At 52.3% G+C, this 20,891-nt stretch overlaps 1 protein-coding gene across 1 annotated transcript; it reads left to right on the forward strand.

Annotated features, from left to right (window-relative positions):
- On the forward strand, nucleotides 1–6,796 carry TMX1 (thioredoxin related transmembrane protein 1; the record flags this gene model as incomplete). The annotated part of the gene is made up of 8 exons (XM_084270415.1): nucleotides 1–158; nucleotides 262–377; nucleotides 1,395–1,440; nucleotides 1,969–2,097; nucleotides 3,057–3,102; nucleotides 3,184–3,285; nucleotides 4,312–4,381; nucleotides 5,509–6,796. 8 exons carry the CDS (start codon nucleotides 1–3, stop codon nucleotides 5,685–5,687), a joined length of 846 nt encoding a protein of 281 aa, XP_084126541.1. The 3' UTR covers nucleotides 5,688–6,796.
- Between the last annotated feature and the right edge of the window lie 14,095 nt (nucleotides 6,797–20,891).

A 20,891-nucleotide genomic window follows, 5' to 3' on the forward strand; every position in this document is an offset into this window, starting at 1 on the left:
ATGGCCGCGGCCGGCGGCGGCGGGCCGGGGGCCCTGCTCGCCCTGCTCTGCCTGGCGCTGGCGGCCGGCGCGGCCGCGCAGGGGAAGCGCAGCCCGGTGAAGGTGCTGTCGGACGGCATGTGGCGGGAGCTGCTGCAGGGCGAGTGGATGGTGGAGTTGTGAGTCGGGAGGGGATGGCGGGGGGGCGGCGGGCGGGCGGCGGGGACCCAGCGGGCCCGGCTCCTGGCAGAAATGACCCCCCGCGCCCTCCCCTCCCACCAGCTACGCCCCGTGGTGCCCAGCCTGCCAGAGCCTGCAGCCCGAGTGGGAGAAGTTTGCCGAGTGGGGCGAGGACCTGGAGGTGAACATCGCCAAGGTGGATGTCACGGAGCAGCCGGGTGAGTCTGGCGGGGACGGGCCGCAGCTCCCGGCGCCCTCCCCGCGGCTCTGGGCTCCTGTGAGCTCCCTGTGAGACGGGATTGGTGGCGGTGGTAAAGGTCTGAAGTCTCTTCTGAAGGCAGGTTGTGTATGAAGGCTGAATGCACCTCAATAGACCGAGGGAACAAAAATCCTGTGTCCAGAGCTGGGGCCTCTGATACAGGAAAGATGTGGGGCTGGTGGAGAGGGGTCAGAGGAGCCACGGGGATGCTCAGAGGGCTGGAGCAGCTCCCCTATGGAGAGAGGCTGAGGGAGCTGGGCTGGGTCAGCCTGGAGAAGAGAAGGCTGTGGGGGGACCTCACTGCAGCCTCCCCGTCCCTGAAGGGACCCCAGGAACAGGAAGGGAATCAGCTTGTTAAAGGGCAGAGACTGGCAGGACAAGGGGGCTGGAGTGAAGCTGGAGGAGGGAAGGGGGAGAGGAGATATTAGGGGGAAGTTCTTTCCAGAGAGAGTGGTGAGGGGCTGGAAGGGGCTGCCCAGAGAGGGGGTGGGTGCCCCGTCCCTGGGGGTGTTCAGGGCCAGGTTGGCTGGGGCCCTGGGCAACCTTGTGTAGCTCCAGGGCTGGAGGTTGGTGTCCCTGCCTGTGGCAGGGGGTTGGAGCTCTGTGATCCTTCCAACCCAGACAATTCTGTTCTATGACCTCTCTAGAAAGTGGTTTGGAGGACTTCAGGGAGGCTTTGGCCATGCTTTCAAAGCATCACACAGAGTGAAAACCTTGGTTTCAGCTTCCCCTCTCATAGCACCTCCCTTTGTCTCTGGGCATCTCTTTTTCCCCAGGCAGAAGCCTTCTCACTCTTTGTCCAGGGCCCTTTCTGTTAGACTCTGTGCAGTGCTGTGATCTGCACAAGTTTGTGTTTGATCACACTTAGAAGATGGATACCTGGAGCAGCTGGGTTTATTTTGGTGAACATTAGCAGTTCTTGCCTTCCCTTCCCTGAGAGTGCTCTACTAATCCCTGAACAACTGCTTTCTTGCAGGGTTGAGCGGGCGATTTGTAATAACAGCACTTCCCACGATCTACCAGTAAGTGTGTGATGCAGCAGGACTTTTGGGGAGGAAGGGGAACATAGTTTTCCTTGGGTTTGGGGCAAATGAATGGCATTTACCAAGCCCTTTAAGAACAGGAGCTCCTTTACATAGAGACAACCTCTGTCTCACCTGCTCTGCCCTTACAGTCCTGCCAGTTGAGTTCTTTTTGCCTTTTCCCTTCAGGCCTTATTTATTCTGCCTTTTCCTCTGTGTTTGTGTGTTGCAATCTTTCTGCTGTAGGTTATCTTAACGCAGTTGTCTGTCTAGGAAGATGATTATCTCTTTATGAAATGGCAACCTAAAGCTAATCAAGATACATGTGGAGTCAAGATAATAGAAATAGTTGCAGATTCCCAATGTTTTTTGCTCTAAAACATTTTTCCAATGTAATCTAAACCTAAGTACAGCTATAAAAATGGAAAAAAATGGGCAAGGTGATGGGAGGGAAGGTGTTGATTGGAAACAAATGCTGCCTGCTTGGGCTGTTAAAAATTAAGGACTTCTTGTTTGTTTGTTTTACAGCTGTAAAGATGGGGAGTTCAGGAGATACCAGGGTGCAAGAACCCAAACTGATTTCATAAATTTCATCAGTGACCAGGAATGGAAATCTCTTGAACCAGTTTCATCATGGTTTGGTCCTTCCTCTTTCCTGTAAGTTTTGGCATGATTTTTGTAGTCATTTCTGTGTGCACATGCCCTGTGCTGTGCTGGGACAGATCAGTACCTGAAGGGAACATACAAACAGGAGGGGAATCAGCTTGTTAAAAGGGTGACAATGGCAGGACAAGGGGGATGGAGTGAAGCTGGAGGAGGGAAGGGTGAGATGAGATCTTAGGGGGAAGCTCTGTACAGAGAGAGTGGTGAGGGGCTGGAAGGGGCTGCCCAGAGAGGGGGTGGGTGCCCCATCCCTGGGGGTGTTCAAGGCCAGGTTGGCTGGGGCCCTGGGCAACCTTGTGTAGCTCCAGGCCTGGAGGTTGATGGTGCATCCACCTGCTCCAGTTGCGCTGACCTTGGTGTCTGCAGAGTTTCTCACCTCATCTCACTCCTCTCTCTGGGATCAAAAGCTGCTGTTCTTTGGTTTGGGGTTTTTTCCTTCTTAAATAGGTTATCCCAGATGATGAGCTCTGTCTTGGCCAGCAGTTGGTCCATCTTGGAGCTGTCTGGCATCAGCTCTGTCAGACCTGGAGAAGATTCTAGCAGCTTCTCACAGAAGCTGTCCCTGCAGCCTCTCTGCTACCAAAACCTTGCCATGCAAAACCAAAACAACCTTAAGTGTAGTTCCACCTGGCTTCTCATAGCCTCTGGGTCCAAAAGTAACACAGAACATAAACAGAACTGACTGAAATTTGTACTTCAGCAGATCCAAGTCAAGGAAACTTCTGAGTTTAGAAGCTGGTGCTGAAGGCAGATTCTTAGGAAGTGTTTATTGAAGTAAAAGACAAAATAGAAGATAAAAGTCCAAGTAGTTGGGAAGGGAACCAGACAGGAGAAGAAAGTTCTTAAATATGGGACTAAATGGGACTAAATACTGACCAGTCAGGTGAATTGGAAGATGCAGGTCTGTGACTGGTTTAAAGATGTTTCAAGTGACTTTCTGTGCTTTCTTTCAGGATGAGCAGTATGTCAGCTTTGTTTCAGTTGTCAATGTGGATCAGGGTAGGTGCTTAGATGTCTGCTTTATCTTACCCAACGTGATACTCTGCTCTTCCTGCACTAATTCTCTTGTCTGTCTTCCAGCACTGCCATGGTTACCTAACAGAACGCGTTGGGATGACGGTCTGGATGTCGTACGCTGTCTTTGCGTTGGCAACTCTATTCTGTGGGCTCATACTGGGGCTTGTAAGTGAAGCACCTGGATCGGGCTGTGTCCACTCTGTGCTAGTTCCACCCTTCCCTCGGTCTTTTAAGAGTAAAAGCAGTGGTGCTTAGAGACAGTGGTGGGCTTGGCAGAGCTGGGTTAACAGTTCAGCTCAATCTCAAGTGTCTTTTTCCAACCAAAATGATAACACAGTCACGGAATCACAGGGGTTGGAAAGGACCTTCAGAGTTTGAGTGCAACCCCCTGCCCAAGCAGGGTCCCTGGGACAGGGCACACAGGTCGGTGTCCAGACGGGGCTGGAATCTCTCCAGAGAAGGAGACTCCACACCCCCTGGGCAGCCTGTCCCAGGGCTCCCTCACCCTCACTGGGAAGAAGTTCTTCCCCACATTGGTGGGGAACTCCCTGTGCTCCAGCTTGAGCCCATCACCCCTTGTCCTGTCCCCACAGACACTGAGCAGAGGCTGCCCATGGCCCCCTGGGTCCCACCCTTCAGCTATTGATCCCCATTGATCAGATCCCCTCTCAGTCTCTTCTGTCCAGGCTGAACAGCCCCAGCCCACTCAGCCTTTCCTCCCAGGGGAGATGCTCCAGGCCTTTAATCATCTCTGTCCCTCCTCTGGACTCTCTCCAGGAGATCCCTGGCTGGTTGATCCCAGGGAGCCCAGTCTGGACACAACACTCCAGGTGGGGCCTGACCAGGGCAGAGCAGAGGGGGAGGATCCCCTCCTGTCACCTGCTGCCCACACTCCTCCTGATGCCCCCAGGATCCCCTTGGCTCTCTCAGCCCCCAGGGCACACTGCTGGCTCATGGCCACCCTGTCACCCACCAGCACCCCCAGGTCCTTCTCCACAGAGCTCCTCTCCAGCAGCTCCCCCCAGCCTGTCCTGATTCCAGCAGTTATTCATTCCCAGGTGCAAGACTCTACACTTGCTTTTATTAAACCTCATTTGGTTTCTCCCTGGCCAGATCTCCAGCCTGTCCAGGTCATTCAGGTGATTCTAACATGCAGGATGTTTGGTTTGAACTTGCTTCCTTTGCGTTCAGGTGATGGTGTTCCTGGCAGACTGTATCTGTCCATCTAAAAGGCACAGACCGCCGCAGTACCCGTATTCCAGTAAGCCCTCTGCACACTTCTAATTCAGTGAAGCTGTTTGGTAAAGCTTATTCAATAAACACTGGTATATAACTTGTGTTGGCAGGGCATGGGAAGTGGTGTAGAAGTTTATACTTGGGGTTGATGCTGTGCTTCACCTCCAGCTGTTTGTATTTTCTATTTAGCTAAAGCTGAATTGTTCTTTTCTAAACTTTTTTGGGGGTTAGAAAATTTTTCCTGCCTGTAAGATCATAGAATCATAGAGTGGTCTGCGCTGGGAGGGACCCAAGGGTCACAGAGCTCCAGGCCTGGAGCTACATAAGGTTGCCCAGGGCCCCAGCCAAACTGGCCTTGAACACCCCCAGGGATGGGGCACCCACCCCCTCTCTGGGCAGCCCCTTCCAGCCCCTCACCACTCTCTCTGTACAGAACTTCCCCCTAATATCTCATCTCACCCTTCCCTCCTCCAGCTTCACTCCAGCCCCCTTGTCTTGCCAGTCTCTGCCCTGTAACAAGCTGATTCCCCTCCTGTTCCTCTGCTCCCTTCAGAGACTGGGAGGCTGCAGTGAGGTCCCCCCACAGCCTTCTCTTCTCCAGGCTGACCCAGCCCAGCTCCCTCAGCCTCTCTCTGTAGGGGAGCTGCTCCAGCCCTCTGAGCATCCTCTTGGCCCTAGATAGAAAATTCCCTTTGTGCAGGGAGAGAGAAGTGTTGAGCAGAGCTCTGTCAGTGCTGTGAAGTTGGGGTTCTGTATAATTTCTGGGGGCAGAGCAAGGATTACAATTGACTTTGTGTTTCTAGCAAGTGATTCAGTTTGGGGCTGGCCTCTGCAATCTTAAAAAGTCGTGGAAGAACCTTTGAATGCTGGTTTATGGTTTGTAGGAACCTGAACTTTTTTTATTTTTCTCCTAAAGCTGGAGGAAGTTTTTTATTAACTGTCTAGATAGTCTCTAATCTGTTAATACTTCACCTGTGGGCAAGTTCATGCTAGCAGTGATTCTACCTAAGATAGCAGCTTGGGACTGGAAATTGCCACCTCAATTGAAGTCATTAAAATTCTGTCCCTGCCCCTCACATTAAAAAAGTCATTAATTATGTTTCACATGGTGATGGTATTTATTGTGGATGTGTGTTTTCCTTTCTCCTTAAGGAAAGCTAGCTCCAGAGTCAGCTCAGCTGCTGAAAAAGCTGGATGAAGAGCAAGAAGCCGATGAGGAAGATGTCTCAGATGATGAAGCAGAGGGTAAAGAGCTGTCTGACAGGAACTCATCCCCAAGCAGCGTGAGGCAGCGCCCAGTGAATCCAGCTGCTGCGACAGATAAATCATAGCTGTGCTGGTGTGGGGGATTAGCCTTTGAGTCACCACCTCAAGAGGAGGTAAAGTGTCAGATCCTTCAGCTTCCAGAGCAGAATGCCTCCTCTCATGGTAATATCGATGCATTTCATGAATTCAGAGAAAAAAAAAAAGAAATTAAAAAAAGAAAAAGGTGCCAAAGGTGCTGGTTTTGGCATCAGGCTTTCAGAAGTAAACATGCTCTTGCAGATGGCTGAACTCCTGTCTGTGTGCAGGGAAGTGCTGAGAAGTGATGTACCTGACTCCTTGAGTGACTTGTTCCATAGGGATTTATAATATTTCTCTCTTTAACAGGATGTAAAGCAGTGTACTTGTGGTGTTAGGGAACATTAGCAAGGAAAATGCACTAACCTGTTTGCTGGCAAAGCACCCAAGAAGGCCTCTCCCTATAAACCTGCCTAAACTCCGAAGAAATTGCAAGGGGGAAAGTTTCCTTCAGTTATGGGGCATGCTCCAGGCTTTCTGCTGTGACAGTGAGCTCTATGCCCTCCCCATCCTCCAGTCTTTCTTCTTCTGAAGAGAGAAAACTTGCTGTCTCCATTTAGAGGAGCAAAAGTTGTCCTCTAAAGCTTTCCCATCCTCCCAGGTGGACGTTTCCCCACATGGAACCTCTGCTTGACCACAAACCTGCTGCTTGCATCGATTTCTTTTAGAAAAGACCATAGAAAACATGAGTAATTCTCTAGAAAAAACATTACAGGTAGCACCAGGAACTCTTGTTTCTCTCGGCTTGATTCAGATGGGAATAGTTTACATGCAGAGTTCTTTGAGCACAGATCCTACCTGTTCATCCTGCTGGGTAGGCAGGAGGACTCTGCTTCTTTTTAATACATCACCAGTGATTTCAGCTTAAGTCAAACTTACTGCAGATCCAGTCAGGCTGTACCCAGCCTGAAGTTGAAATAACTGCTGCTTAATTGTCTTTTAAAGAAAGTTACATTCTCTGTTCTCACAAAACCACCCTGCAACAACTAAACAATTCATTCTAAACCCCCTGCAGCCCCCTGTTTTCTATATGCTTCTTGTTTTCCTTCTGTACAGAAATAAAGAATGCACTTGGCCCTTGGGCCAGTATTATCTTGCATCACTTGTCAAGAGTTTTTCCACATTAATTCAATTAATTACCAAAATATCTGCAAGGGAAGGGTTAGCCTAACACTGAGCATGTAGGTTTTTGGACAAGCCTGTTCTTGCTGGGGTGGTTTGTTTTCTGGTTTTTTCTTTGTTGTTTGTTTGTTTTTAAATCTGAATTGGGTTTGCAGGAGGGGCAGTTGGTAAATCTGTGTCAGTGGTGAACTTGGTTGTGAGTAATAGAGAAATATGGAAAGGCTTTGGATGGTAATTTCACTGTAGCCAGGCTCTCTTAAAGCCAGGCTTTCTAAAGCCAGGCTCTCCTCTGATGATTAAGACTACATCAGACAAGGAGCTCACAGTGGACTCCATGGGATACAAGAGAAATGTTAAGAGAAGCAATACTCTGAGCAGGGAACTGTAAAGCTCTTAGGAATACTCCATGGCTTTTGTCACTCCAGATACCTGAGTGAATCTTCCAATAAGTTCTTACTGACATAACACGTTCTTGCTCATCTGTCCTGGAATTTCCTTCTCTGACTTCATCTTTCCTTTCCTTTCCTGAACGTTGATGCTCTGGAATGACTTAGAACTTCAGTGCTGGGTTGTGTGGTCAGAGGATAATAACTAATCCCTGAAAAGGTCCTTTTGGTTAAAATCTGAGTGTTCCTTTTGGTTTTCTTAGTTGGTTTCTGTTCAAACATCCAACTTTTCCTGCTGTTTGAAGGCCACTGTGTGCCCTAACCACCCATAAGGTGTTGGGCCTGTGGGATTCCCTTAAATTCTCTATAAGCTTTGCTCTTGGCCTTTGTTGCTAGTTAAAAAAAGAAGCTATAAATCCATGATGTATTGAGGAGAGCTGGTAGCACTGTCTCTGATAAATGGAGAGGGACAGGGATACAAATGCTGTATGCTGAAGTTAGGGAGAAGCCTTGAGTTGTTTTACAAGCTGAATTACACAGGCTGACTCTTCCTGGAATATATCTAAATGTAGCTGTTATGAATGCAGGGCTGTCTAATTTTTCAGTTACTTTTAAAACCCTTGGTGCAATATAGAAGATACATTCTGAGAGCTTTTTTTTTGGCTAGCTTCTGCTTTTAAATGAACAAACAAGCTGTTCTTGCTGTACTTCCAGGCTCCTGGTTCAACAAGAACTTCTAGCACTGATTTCCCTTGCCTTTGCCTCGCCCCACGCCTCCCTTTTCCTACTGCCTCTCTGCATTAGGCAAGTAACCAAATCCCAAAGCTGCCTCAAGGTCCCCAGTGTTCCTAGTTGCTGGAATCCAGCCCCATTGTGGCAGACCTGGGCTTGTGGTGTGTAACTTTCAATTATCCCTAAGGCAGCCTGTGTTTGCTGATGGCTGTAACTCTTACTGGTCATGTTTTTCATCACATTATGGTTCTGTCCTGTGAATATTTAAGTTACTTGATTATCTTGCTGAACTCTGTGCTCCAAAGATGTTTACTGAGGCTGAGCTGAAGGTTGCAGTGTAACAAAATCAGAGCCTGTCCCTTGTGTGTATGAATGATGCTTGAATCCCAGTTCCCTAAAAGTCAGACTGCCCTTTCCATATCCTCACCTTGACCAATTTCATTCCAGAAGGAACTAATTAACTGTAATTATATTGGGTTTTTTAATTTTACAGAGAGTCTTCAAGTAAAAAATAACCATGAACTTTAGATTAGATTACTGTGTTTGTGTCGTCTTTTTAAAGACTCCATCCTGCTGTTCAGCAGTGAAACAAGACTGCAGTTGCTTGTTGTTTCCATGGGGGGAGGGGGGAAGTTTGTGGTTTTATAGAGGAAACATTTGTGATAATTCTTTTTGCAAAGACACATCACAGAATCGCCAGGTTGGAAAAGCCCTTTAAGCTCATCCAGTCCAACCGTCCCTGTCCTGTGCTAAACCAGCTCCCTGAGCACCTCATCTCCCCTCTGTTAAACACACCCAGGGGTGGGGACTCAGCCCCTCCCTGGGCAGCCTGTGCCAGGCCCTGACAGCTCTGCCAGGGAAGAACTTTTCCCTCCCAGCTGAGCTGACCCTGCCCTGGGGCAGCTTGAGCCCATTGCCCCTTGTCCCATCTCCTGTCCCCTGGCTGAGGAGGTGGCATAGTATCATACTTCAAACTAAAGCTGTGCTGAGGTGTTTGTGGTTTGGGTAGGTGATGTTGGTGTGAGTTGGACATTCACTGTTGGTGGTTCCTTTGGTTGGGAAGGAGTTTTCACACACTCTGGGCTTGATCTGGAGAAGAGGCTGAGGGGAGACCTTCTCCCCACCTCCCCTTCCCTGCCAGGAGGGTGCAGAGAGGTGGGTGATGGTCTCTGCAGCCAGGCTACACAACCAGTTGTCAGCCCAGCTGGAAGCTGGGACCCATCACAGAAGCCACCCCGGATCCCCCGCCTCGAGTAGGATGGGAGTTTTTCTGGAAGGTTTCTGCGTGTTTGTTTATTCCATAAGCTGGAACAAACCCTGCCAGGAGCTGTGGGCCCCTGAGGAGCGGGAAGAGTTGTTTGTCTTGATGCTCTGACTACAACTCCATCCACCACGGGGTGGTGTAACGAGACCTCGCTGGGCTGCAGGAGGCTGCCAGCACCGCGCGGGCAGAGGCCTGACAGAGAGGCCTTGTAGTAGTGTCTTGGCAGGACTGAAGTCCCTCAGCTCATCTGTGATCTCCTGCTGTCCTGCACTGAAAAAAACCCCTTCTTTTGTCTTCTGTACATTCAGAAAAATCAAGAAGGTGGCTGTAGCCTGGGCCGGGGTGTCAGCTCCTGGGGGGGGGGGAGGGGGTTGGGGCTGAAGCTGGCTTTTGGGGAGTGCTCAGGTGGGGTCCCCCACCTCAGGAGGTGCTGCAGGGCATGGCTCTTTGCTTTGTCGGCTGTAATTAGGTAGCTGAGCAAGAGCTAGTGCTCCCCATGTTGCTTGAAGGACCTCAAAGGCTCCCAGCTGAGGTCTGCTCCATTCTGGCTAGTTTTATATAGGTATTTTTTAAGTGTTTAAGTGGTTTTTTGAACAGGTCTCCCAAAGGGTTACTCAAACTTTGGAGAGCTCTGGAAGAAGTTGCATGGCCAAAAGTAAAGCAAATGGCTGCATGGTGGAAACACTCAGAGCCCCATCAAGCCCGACCTTGGATGTCTCCAGGCACAGGACCTCCCCCACCTCTCTGGGCAACCTGTGCCAGTGTCTCACCACCCTCAGAGGGAAGAACTTTCTCCTAACACCCAACCTAAATCTGCCCTTTTCTACTCTAAAACCACCCCCCCTCATCCTATCACTCCATGCCCTCAGGAACAGTTCTTCCCAGCTTCCTACAGGCACCTTTCAGGGACTGGAAGGGGCTATAAGGTCCCCCCAGAGCCTTCTCTTCTCCAGGCTGAACCAGCCCAACTCTCAGCCTGGCTCCACAGCAGAGGTGCTCCAGCCCTGGGATCATTTTTGTGGCCTCCTCTGGACACGCTCCAACAGGTCCTCCTTGTGCTGAGGGCTACAGAGCTGGACACAGCACTGCAGGTGAGGTCTCCCCAGAGCAGAGCAGAGGGGCAGAATCCCCTCTCTCCATCTGCTGCCCACACTCCTGGGGATGCAGCCCAGGATGGGGTTGGCCTCTGGGCTGCAGATGCACATCGGTGGCTCATGTCCAGCTTATCCATCCCCCCAAGTCCTTTTCCTTAGGGCTGCTTTCCAGCCCATCATCTCCTGACCTGTGTGGATAACAGGGGTTGTCCTGACCCAGGTGCAGGACTCTGCACTTGGCTTTGTTGAACCCCATGAGGTTCCTCTGTGCCCACTTCTCCAGCCTGTCCAGGTCCCTCTGGATGGCATCCCGTCCCTTCCATCTGGCACGTTAGCCCCACCACCCAGCTTGGTGTCACCAGCATCAGAGTCTGTGGAGGCTGGAGGTGGCTGGTGGTGGCGCAGGCAGCTGGTGCCAGGCAATGGGGGAGCCAGGGGGCAGGAGCAGTGTTTTGGAAAGCCAGGCTGGTCTGTGCCTGCTCCTCACCTGGGCCCTGCAGCTGCTGGGTTGTGGAGGAGAAGACAAGGTGTGGGACGGGCAGGTGTTGAGCAGAGCCCCAGGGCTCCTGCCTGTGCTGCAGCTGGGGAGATTTTCAGCCTAATGAATGAGGATTAAAAAACACCCTGAACAGTTTTGTCTGGAGGGCAGCAAATGTCAGGGGGGTTCCCCTCTGCTTGATGTGACACTGGAAGCCGCATCGGCTCCCTGTCTGCACCTGGTGAGCGTGTCCCAGCGGGATGCTGCTGGTGAGGTGGGGATGGGCTGTCAGACATCCAGGATGAGCACATCCATCTGAGGGTGCCTGGCCTCTGCCAAGTGATGGGTATGATCTGGGGGGCTGCCCACCTTCCAAGTGTCATTGCTGCGGCTCTAACTTGAGATTAAATGCTCATGATTTTTATTTCACCAGGACTCCATTAATAATAATAGAACCACAGAGCTGTAGGGGTTGGAAGGGACCTCCAGAGCCCATCAGTCCAACCCCCTGCCCAAGCAGGGTCCCTGGGACAGGGCACACAGGTCGGTGTCCAGACGGGGCTGGAATCTCTCCAGAGAAGGAGACTCCACACCCCCTGGGCAGCCTGTCCCAGGGCTCCCTCACCCTCACTGGGAAGAAGTTCTTCCCCAGATTGGGGGGGAACTCCCTGTGCTCCAACTTGAGCCCATCGCCCCTTGTCCTGTCCCCACAGACACTGAGCAGAGGCTGCCCATGGCCCCTGGGTCCCACCCTTCAGCTATTGATCCCCATTGATCAGATCCCCTCTCAGTCTCTTCTCTGCAGGTTGAACAGCCCCAGCTCACTCAGCCTTTCCTCCCAGGGGAGATTCTCCAGGCCATTAGTCATCTGATTACAAGTTTTTCAGTAGGATTTGTTCCATCTGAAATTTTTTACAGACTGGTGAGGGGCTGGAACAGGCTGCCCAGAGAGGGGGTGGGTGCCCCGTCCCTGGTGTCCCTGTCTGTGGCAGGGGGTTGGAGCTCTGTGACCCTTGGGGTTCCTCCCAACCCAGACCAGTCTGGGATTCTATGGTGAGTTCTTGAGTTAAATAGATGGATAATCTGTTTGCTCCAATAACAGTACATCAAACCATTTCAGCATCACTTCCCCTCAGGAACAGAAAGACTTTTTTTAGGAGGTAGATATTTTTCCCCCTAGATCTACAGTGGATCTCACCAGTCCCCACACACAGCGTGACTCCAGCATGGAGCTGTCTGCCTATTCCACTTCATCCAGGAGCAACAACTCCAGCAGAGACACAGATGCAGCATCCTGCTTTGGAAACTTCCTCATTCTGGTACCATTAACACTACTCCAGCCTTCTCTCCGGGTTATTTTCCCAGCTGCACTGCCTAATCACCCTCCTATCCCCTTACTTGCTTCATCACCTCAATCCCTCCAATCCCAAGATGTATTTCTAGTCACCAGGCCCTTCCCCAGCCTGTTTTTCCTGGCTGGATTTGCAGAAGTGGTTTATTTACAAATCTCTCCAGAATTGGCCTCTCACGGTTAAAAGCAGCGCGGGCGTTTTGGTTGAAGAAAAGCTGATTTTTGACAAACTCAGCAGGAGGAACAGATGGGGACTTTGATGAATTAGATATTGCTAAATGTTGCCCTCCTGCAAATCAGCTTGGTTTCCCCCATTAGCATAAGAAGCAAGGAAAAAAAAGGATTTAATTTCTCTAAACATTTCCCCTTAATGATCTACCTCTCTCCAGCTTAAGGATTTAGGGTGCTGCTTATCAGCAAAGCAGCTGAATTCCTTCCTTGGAGAACTGACTGCAATTTTGGGTTGATTTCTAGCACTTCTCCCCTCCCTGGAGTGAGAACTGTGCTTAGGAGAGGTGGTTGCTGATTTTAAATGGTACCAAATCATAGAACGGTAGACTGGCATGGGTTGGGAGGGACCCCAAGGGTCACAGAGCTCCAACCCCCTGCCACAGGCAGGGACACCAACCTCCAGCCCTGGAGCTACACAAGGGTGCCCAGGGCCCCAGCCAACCTGGCCTGGAACACCCCCAGGGACGGGGCACCCACCCCCTCTCTGGGCAGCCCCTTCCAGCCCCTCACCACTCTCTCTGTACAGAACTTCCCCCCAATATCTCCTCTCACCCTTCCCTCCTCCAGCTTCACTCCAGCCCCCTTGTCCTGCCAGTCTCTGCCCTTTAACAAGCCCATTCCCCTCCTGTTCCTGGGGTCCCTTCAGGGACTGGGAGGCTGCAGTGAGGTCCCCCCACAGCCTTCTCTTCTCCAGGCTGACCCAGCCCAGCTCCCTCAGCCTCTCTCTGTAGGGGAGCTGCTCCAGCCCTCTGAGCATCCCCGGGGCTCCTCTGACCCCTCTCCAACAGCCCCACATCTTCCTTGTGTTGGGCCCCAGCTCTGGACACAGGACTCCAGCTGGGGAGGGCAGAGCAGAGAGGGACAATCCCCTCCCTGTCCCTGCTGCCACCCCTCTGCTGATGGAGCCCAGGATCCCATCGCCCTTCCCAGCTGCAGGAGCCACTGCTGCTCATGGGGAGTTTCTCATCCCCCCTGACACCCAGGTCCTTCTCCTCAGGGCTGCTCCCCAGCAGCTCTTCTCCCAGGCTGTCAATATGTCTGGGATTCTTCCAGCCCAAGTGCAGCACCTGACACTTGGCAGTGTTAAATGTTCCATGTTATTATGTTGATTTGATGGAGCAGTTTGGGGGGACAAGTTAGTTATTTGGTTTCTAAAAGGGTCAAGAGCAGCCACCAGCCCATCCTGGAGATGCTTTCAGGTTCTTTGCCCCGACTGGCAGTGCTGCTGGCTCTCCCACACCCTGATGCCTCTGCTGTAGTGAGTTACAGCCCACAGGGTCCCCGAGCAGGGTGATGGGTGGCAGCCCTCACTGTGCTTGGGGTTCTTGCCCACACCCCAGCCTCCTGTGCTGGTGCAGGGCATGGCTTGTGAGGTCGGTAGGGCAGATGGGCATCGTGGTAGGTGCTGTCCCACCTCTCTGTTACCTTTTCTGGCTGGTCCAGGCTTATTGGGTGGTGCTCTTGGTGTTATGGTGTAGGGTGATGGGGTGCGAGCTCCCACCCTTGCCCTGCCTGGCTGTGCAGGATCCAAAAAGCACCCAAGGCAGCAGAGCTCTGACCCTGTCCTTGTGTTTGAGGGTTGCAGCACTGAGGATGAGGAGCAAAGGGCTGAGAGGTGTGGGAATGGAGAAGGTGGGGGGCTCTGCCATGCATGGGGATGGAGGGAAGCTGGTGTTTTGGGATTTATCTGCCATGTAGGTGGGTGGCTGAGAGAAAGATGGAGCAGGGGCGGCCCCTGGGGCTTTGCCAGGGCCAGTCTCCACGTGGAGCTCTGCAGGCTGCTGGCAAAGGCTGGAGCCAGCACGCTGTGGGTGCTCCAGCACTCCATGCCGAATGCTGTCTTGTAGTGTCTCCAGCTCCAAGGTTTGGAAACACTATTTCCCTTTCCACTGCCACCTCTGACCTTGTCACATCTCCTCCTGCTCTCCCTGTCACCCAAGAGGTGCTGCTCTCTGGATGCCAGGAGCAGGCACTGGGTTTGCAGTGGCACTGGGGATGGCAGGGACAACCCCACATCCCTTCCCTGTGCTAAGGGCTCCAGTGGGCCAAGGGAATGAGATCCTGGGCTGTTTCAGCGTCCCCTTCACAGAGGAGGGCTGCAGGGGTGGGGGTTTAGTATCTCAGCTTTAATCTCCCTTCTTCCAGCCTGGATGGTAAGATGAGGCACCCACTCCCTGGATCCTTGGAGGAAACTGCTTTGCAAGGCAGCAGCACCACAAGGATGGTGTGAGTAGCTGGGGATTTTGCTGTGTGGGGACAGGTTCCATGGGCAGGGGGAAGACAAGGGGGTCCCATCTTCCCAGGGTGGGTGGGGGCAAGCTGGAGAGCACCTTCTGGAGCAGGACATGCTGCCTTTCCTTTGAATCCTGGGGCTAAAAGCAACACTCCTGGGGTTTTTAATTTCAATTTCCCCCAGCTCCTTCGTCCCCCCCCGAGCAGCACAGCTCTGATTCATCGCATTGGTCACGCTGTCTTTAGCATCACCACCCAGCAGTTTGAGGCTGCTGTCATCTTCTGCGGGGTGTCAGGTACTGCAGCATCTCCTGCTGCATCAGCCTGGCTGACTGTGCAGTGAGTGGAGACTGGAGCAGAGCTGCTGTGGGCAACGTAGGCGCTTTCATTTCCCACACTGCAGGCTTCAGCAAGCGTAGAAAGGGTGGTGGTGGAGATGTGAGCTGGCAGAGTACCGGGAGGGAGCTGTCCTCAGGGGTTGGTGTAAGCCCTTGGCATCTCCTAGAATCATAAACCCCTTTAGTTTGGGAAAGACATTTAAAATCATCAAGTCCAACCATGAGATCGTCTCCCCACCTGCCTTCCCATGGCACCCTCGTGATGGGGGCTAGTGAGGACTCTGTGCCCCCTCCCTTGGCTGGTGTGGGTGGGCACAGGTCTCCTCCGTGCTTGGGTCTTCTGCTCCCCATGCTGTTGCTGCTGGGAGGAGCCTGCTCACCTGAACCTGTGCCTTCCCCTACGCCAGAGCAGGCGGGGCCCGGGACAGCATCTCCTCCAGTGGGAGGGTCCATGGCTCTGTGTGAGGGTCCTTAGCCCCCTGACTGCCTCCTCCCCAAGGGACAGATCCCACTTTGGAGGCTGGCATGGTCACAGCTGCACCACCAGCAGTAAATCCAGAGCTCAGCCAGCTGCGACCCCGGCTGGAGCAGGAGGGAACCAGGGGCTGCTAATCCCATCCCACCCCTTAACAGCTCCAGAGAGCGACTCCAAAGGATCCCTTGCTGTTAGAACTGGGCCTTCTCTAATTGAATGTCTCTTCCATTTAATTTCACCCAGTTAGGAGTGTTAGAAAGGGGTCCAGGCACAGATTATGAGTCCTGATGCCCAGGGCTGCGTGCTTGCACAGGCATGAGTCACAGCTTTGCATGAGGATGGGTTATCCCCAAACCCCGGGGCGCAGAGGCTTTGCTCTGCTGTTGCCTAAGAGCCCCCACGGGGCTTTGGCCCCCGTTGTTGTCCTCCAAAGTGTAAGATAATAAAGTGCCTGGCTCCAGAGGTCTGGTGTCTGCCAGAGCAGCTTGTCTCTGCTGGTGGCCACGCTGCGCCCAGGGCTGATCTGGCTGGGTTCTCATCGGACTGGTTGCAGGCTGCTATCAGAGATGCTGGGGGGGGGGGGGGGGCGGGGGGCAGATGAGTAAACCCAGAGAGTTGAAAAGCCAGCTTTTGGGGGGTTTTATTTTCATCTCAGCTCATGTGGGCTGGTGGTACCGGCCATGCAATGGGGACTTGCCCTCCAGAAGTCTTCTCCATACCTTTTGCTCTCTGATTTGCTCACGTCATCCTGGAGAGCATCCTGCCCTCCTCCAGAGGGATGCTTCCCACTCCCCCCATGGGAGGGTTTCTGAAGACACACATTGAAATGTGCAAACGAATGGAGAAATGGGAAAACTTTCCTGTCTCCTGGGGAAAGAGGTGGTGTTAAATCCGTGGGAGACAGAGCCACCTGGCTGGCTGGAGGAGCACCCAACTGTTTGGCTTGGGCCTCTGGCAGGGTGTTTTGAAGAGAAGCCATCCTGAGAGATTAAAGGTTTAGTCAATGACTGCACAGATGTCTCGGACATCCGAGATGGTTCATCTAAAGCTGTGGTTGTGGAGGTTTCCCAGTGACAACTGGGTAGATCATCTTTCATCTCTCACCCAGTGCCTAATTTAGTCACGAAGGACCCTTGTGCATCTTCAGAGCTGTAAATCACTCTAATGGTTGGGTTTTAGTCAGAGGAGGCAGGCTCATGTGCTGATGATCCTCTCTTTAGTGGGCAGTGAGGTGTTTGTGCCCATGTATCGTGTGTATGTGCTGGATAAATCGGTCAGATGCGCTCTTGCTAAGAAATGGTGCTGTTTGAACCCCAAGCTCCACACACCACAGTGGTTACTCCATGAGAGATAAGTGGGAACAGCAACAAGCTGCTTGTACTTCTAAAGGGGGGGGGCGAGCGAGCCTTGATCAAGCGTGTGATCTGTATTCACAGCAGCTTGCCTGGCCTCCCCTCTTCGAGTTTTACATCTGCTTTTCTCTTTCAATCATTTAATTGTATCAGATTTTCTGGAAGGAGAAAGCATGCCTTTATCTGAACTCCTCCTACAACACTGAAATATGGAGTTAAATTATCTCTTTCTCCTCCCTTTTATTAGTTTATTTAAGCACCAAGGCCTTTGCAATCCTTAGTGCTTCTGCAAAGCAGCTCTCCTTGCTGGGATGCTAAAATGAGAAGCTTCCAGGGGGATGTGACTCATTGGTGGTGTGAGTTACTCCTTCTGCCTGGCTGAGAGGAGTAAGTGATATCAGAGGAGGACGTGATTACTCACGGCTGCTCTTTCAGTCAGCGCTGAGCTCTGGAGCGATGCAGGCAGGAGCGTGGCTGCCTGGTGAATTATTGATAATGGAATAATGGCAACTGGAGATAATCTCTCCTGTGGAGTACAGGGAGTAAATCTTCTCTGCTGTATGGGGAGTTTAAGGCTCATGGTTGAAGGAAGAACGCTTTCCCCCTCTGCTCTGCCCTGGTCAGGCCCCACCTGGAGTGTTGTGGCCAGTGCTGGGCTCCCTGGGGTCAAACAGCCAGGGATCTCCTGGAGAGAGTCCAGAGGAGGGACAGAGATGCTGAAGGGCCTGGAGCATCTTCCCTGTGAGGAAAGGCTGAGTGGGCTGGGGCTGTTCAGCCTGGAGAGAAGAGACTGAGAGGGGATCTGATCAATGGGGATCAATAGCTGAAGGGTGGGACACAGGGGGCCATGGGCAGCCTCTGCTCAGTGTCTGTGGGGACAGGACAAGGGGCGATGGGCTCAAGTTGGAGCACAGGGAGTTCCCCCCAATCTGGGGAAGAACTTCTTCCCAGTGAGGGTGAGGGAGCCCTGGGACAGGCTGCCCAGGGGGTGTGGAGTCTCCTTCTCTGGAGAGATTCCAGCCCCATCTGGACACCGACCTGTGTGACCTGTCCCAGGGACCCTGCTTGGGCAGGGGGTTGGACTGATGGGCTCTGGAGGTCCCTTCCAACACCTACAGCTCTCTGAGTCTGTGAACAGGCAGCCTTTTCTGCTCGGCTCTTTACCCTGGGTCATCAACCTTCCCTGTGACCTCCTCTGCCAGGGCAGCCTTCATGCTGTGTCGGTGCCAACTGCATCTTACTGCTGTTCCTCAACGTTAGGCACTAGTAGGGCCCCTCCAGGCCCTGCTGCCAACGCTGTCTTCTCAGGGTCTTTGCTTGGGTGGAGTTTGAGGCATCATCTGTCGCTGGATGGGGTGGTGAGGAAGCTTCCCAGTCGTGGGGATAGTCATTTTGGGGGTTGTGGCTTGGCTGCACCATCACTGTGAGCCACATCTGGGCTGTGTTTCTGGGAATCCATGGAGCTGAGCTCCTTGTTCTCGCTCGGTTGCAGCAGGACACTTGTCAGCAGTTTCTTGTTTTGATTTCCTGAGACTTTCCAAACTTGGTTGTTGGGTTTTGGTTTTTTTTTTTTATTTTAAAAAAAGCAAAGGAAACAAAACCCAAGAAAAACAAAGCCCATGACATGGCTCTGCAGCAGCACACAGGGCTTACTGCATTTCTGCTCTAGCCACGTGTGTGTACAAGAACAGGCTTCCTAGAGATGTACCAGGTGCCCTGTCAGTGTTTAAGAGGAATTTTGATTATGTTCCAATAATTGTCCTTAGCTCTTGGTCAGCCCTGAAACCGTCAGACAGTTGGACTGTGTGTCCCTTCCAATTTGAATTAGTTGTTTCTATCCCTGCTGTGGATGAGATGCTTGGTGACCTGTCTGTGGGACATCCCAGGAGCATCTTCAGACCTTTTGGGGTGAACAAAGTGATGCAGAATGTGCCTCGTGATACCACGGGGTCCCTCCCTGTGCTCTGCATCACCCTCCTGGTGTGGGCACTGGAGATGGGACAATCCTTTAGCCAGGCCCATGCAACCCAAAACAAAGGTCCCCTTCCAGAAATTTCTGCCCAGGAGCACGTGATTTCTTCTGATACATCAAGATGGGGACTTCAAATTGGTTTGATGGCAGAGGGAAGATGAACACTCATGGGCTGCTGACACCGTCAGTTTTCACTGCCCTGGGACACGCAGAGCTTTGTAAACCAAGGTCAGTACTAACGTGCACTTGAAATGGGCTGGTGCTGATCCGCTTGTTGGGTTTCTTTTCATTTGTTGGATTGAAGTGATCACAGTTGGAGATATTTTCTAAAGGAAGCATTGAACCAACTGTGCTTGGCCCCCTCTGTTTCTTGTCATAGAATCACAGAATCCCAGACTGGTCTGGGTTGGAAGGGACCCCAAGGGTCCCAGAGCCCCAACCCCCTGCCACAGGCAGGGACACCAACCTCCAGCCCTGGAGCTACACAAGGTTGCCCAGGGCCCCAGCCAACCTGGCCTTGAACACCCCCAGGGATGGGGCACCCACCCCCTCTCTGGGCAGCCCCTTCCAGCCCCTCACCACTCTCTCTGCAAAGAACTTCCCCCTAAGATCTCATCTCCCCTTCCCTCCTCCAGCTTCACTCCAGCCCCCTTGTCCTGCCAGTCTCTGCCCTTTAACAAGCCCATTCCCCTCCTGTTCCTGGGGTCCCTTCAGGGACTGGGAGGCTGCAGTGAGGTCCCCCCACAGCCTTCTCTTCTCCAGGCTGACCCAGCCCAGCTCCCTCAGCCTCTCTTCACAAGGGAGCTGCTCCAGCCCTTCAGCCCTCATCCCCTAAGGCTTCGCTTTGTCACCTTCTCCAAAATGAGACCTACAGCACTAACTGGGCTCATTAACTTCACAGAACAATGAGCATCAGTGTTGGACCTTAATTAGCCCCCCTCCCAGCCTGGATTTGACACCAGTTGATGCACTCTGTTGGAACCAGCGTGGCTTTTGCCAGCATGTTGTCTTTGTGTGTGGGCACCAGATCAAACCCCATTGATCAACGTAAGGTCACCATGGCTCAGCTCCAACAGGGAGAATTAAAATCCCTCCTGGCCCCAAAACATGAGGCAGCAGGTTGGCAGAGCAGGCAGCTTCCCAGCCCTCCCTCCTGTGCCAGGGCTTGGCTCTGCTGCTGTTGGTCCTTCACTGGAAAGCTGTCAGCCAAAGCACCAATACACCCTGATTTCTAGTGTTGGGTTGTGGTGTTGGGGTGGTTTTTTATTCCTAAGCATTTGGCATGAATGTGCCTCTCACCGAAATCTTTTCCATGTTTGCACAGGGATGAGCATCTTCAGTGCAGAAGGAAGACTGGCAGGAGACCAGGCTACCCAAAATGTTCCCCAGCCCCTCTGAGTGGGTACCAGGAGCACATTCCTCTGCCTGGGAGGACAGCTGAGAGCAGATCTTGCTGGCAAGAAAGGTCTAATCTGCTGCTTTAACCAGGTCATTGGGACATCTTCCTTCAGGTGATGGTGCTCAAGGCAATCTTAGGCTGGTCACAGCAAGAGTCTGCTGTGGGAGGGAGCTGATGGGCTTTGATGGAGATAGAGACAGCTGTTCTTTTTTCTTTTTCCAAAAAAAACCCCTTTCTTTTCAGGACAGCTGCAAACCAGCACATTCTCCAACCTCATGCCCAATTCTTTGTCTTCCTTGGAGCACCATTGCCAACAGAGCAGGTTCTCTGTTCAAGGCTGTGTCCTGCATCTGATAAAAAGCCCCTGTAGATGCACATTCTCTCTCTGGGAGGAAGGAAGCAGCTGTGAGACCCCACACATTCACCACATCGATGAGGTATGTGGTGTCAGCATCTCCCTGACTGGAGGACCTGTACTAGGAGCCTCACACTCAAAGCCTACTGGTAGAGTTACCATTTATGTTAGTCAGTCTTACCCTTTTTCTTTTCATTTTTATTTATTTATGGATGTTTTTGCTCTCCACAGCATCCTGCCCAGCAAATTCCACAGTTAAATGATGGATTTGCACTTGGGTCAGGTTGAAACCAGATGTCCAAGACCTCCTCTTAGTTCTCACCTCGTGAGAAACCCCAAATCACTTCTCCACACCTCTGGCACCCTCTTGCTGGTCTCTGCCATGTGCTAGTCCTGGCCTTTGCAGTCTCTCC

The sequence above is a fragment of the Gallinula chloropus genome, assembly GCF_964237585.1.
Source record: "Gallinula chloropus genome assembly, chromosome: 14".
Classification (NCBI taxonomy): Eukaryota; Metazoa; Chordata; class Aves; order Gruiformes; family Rallidae; genus Gallinula; species Gallinula chloropus.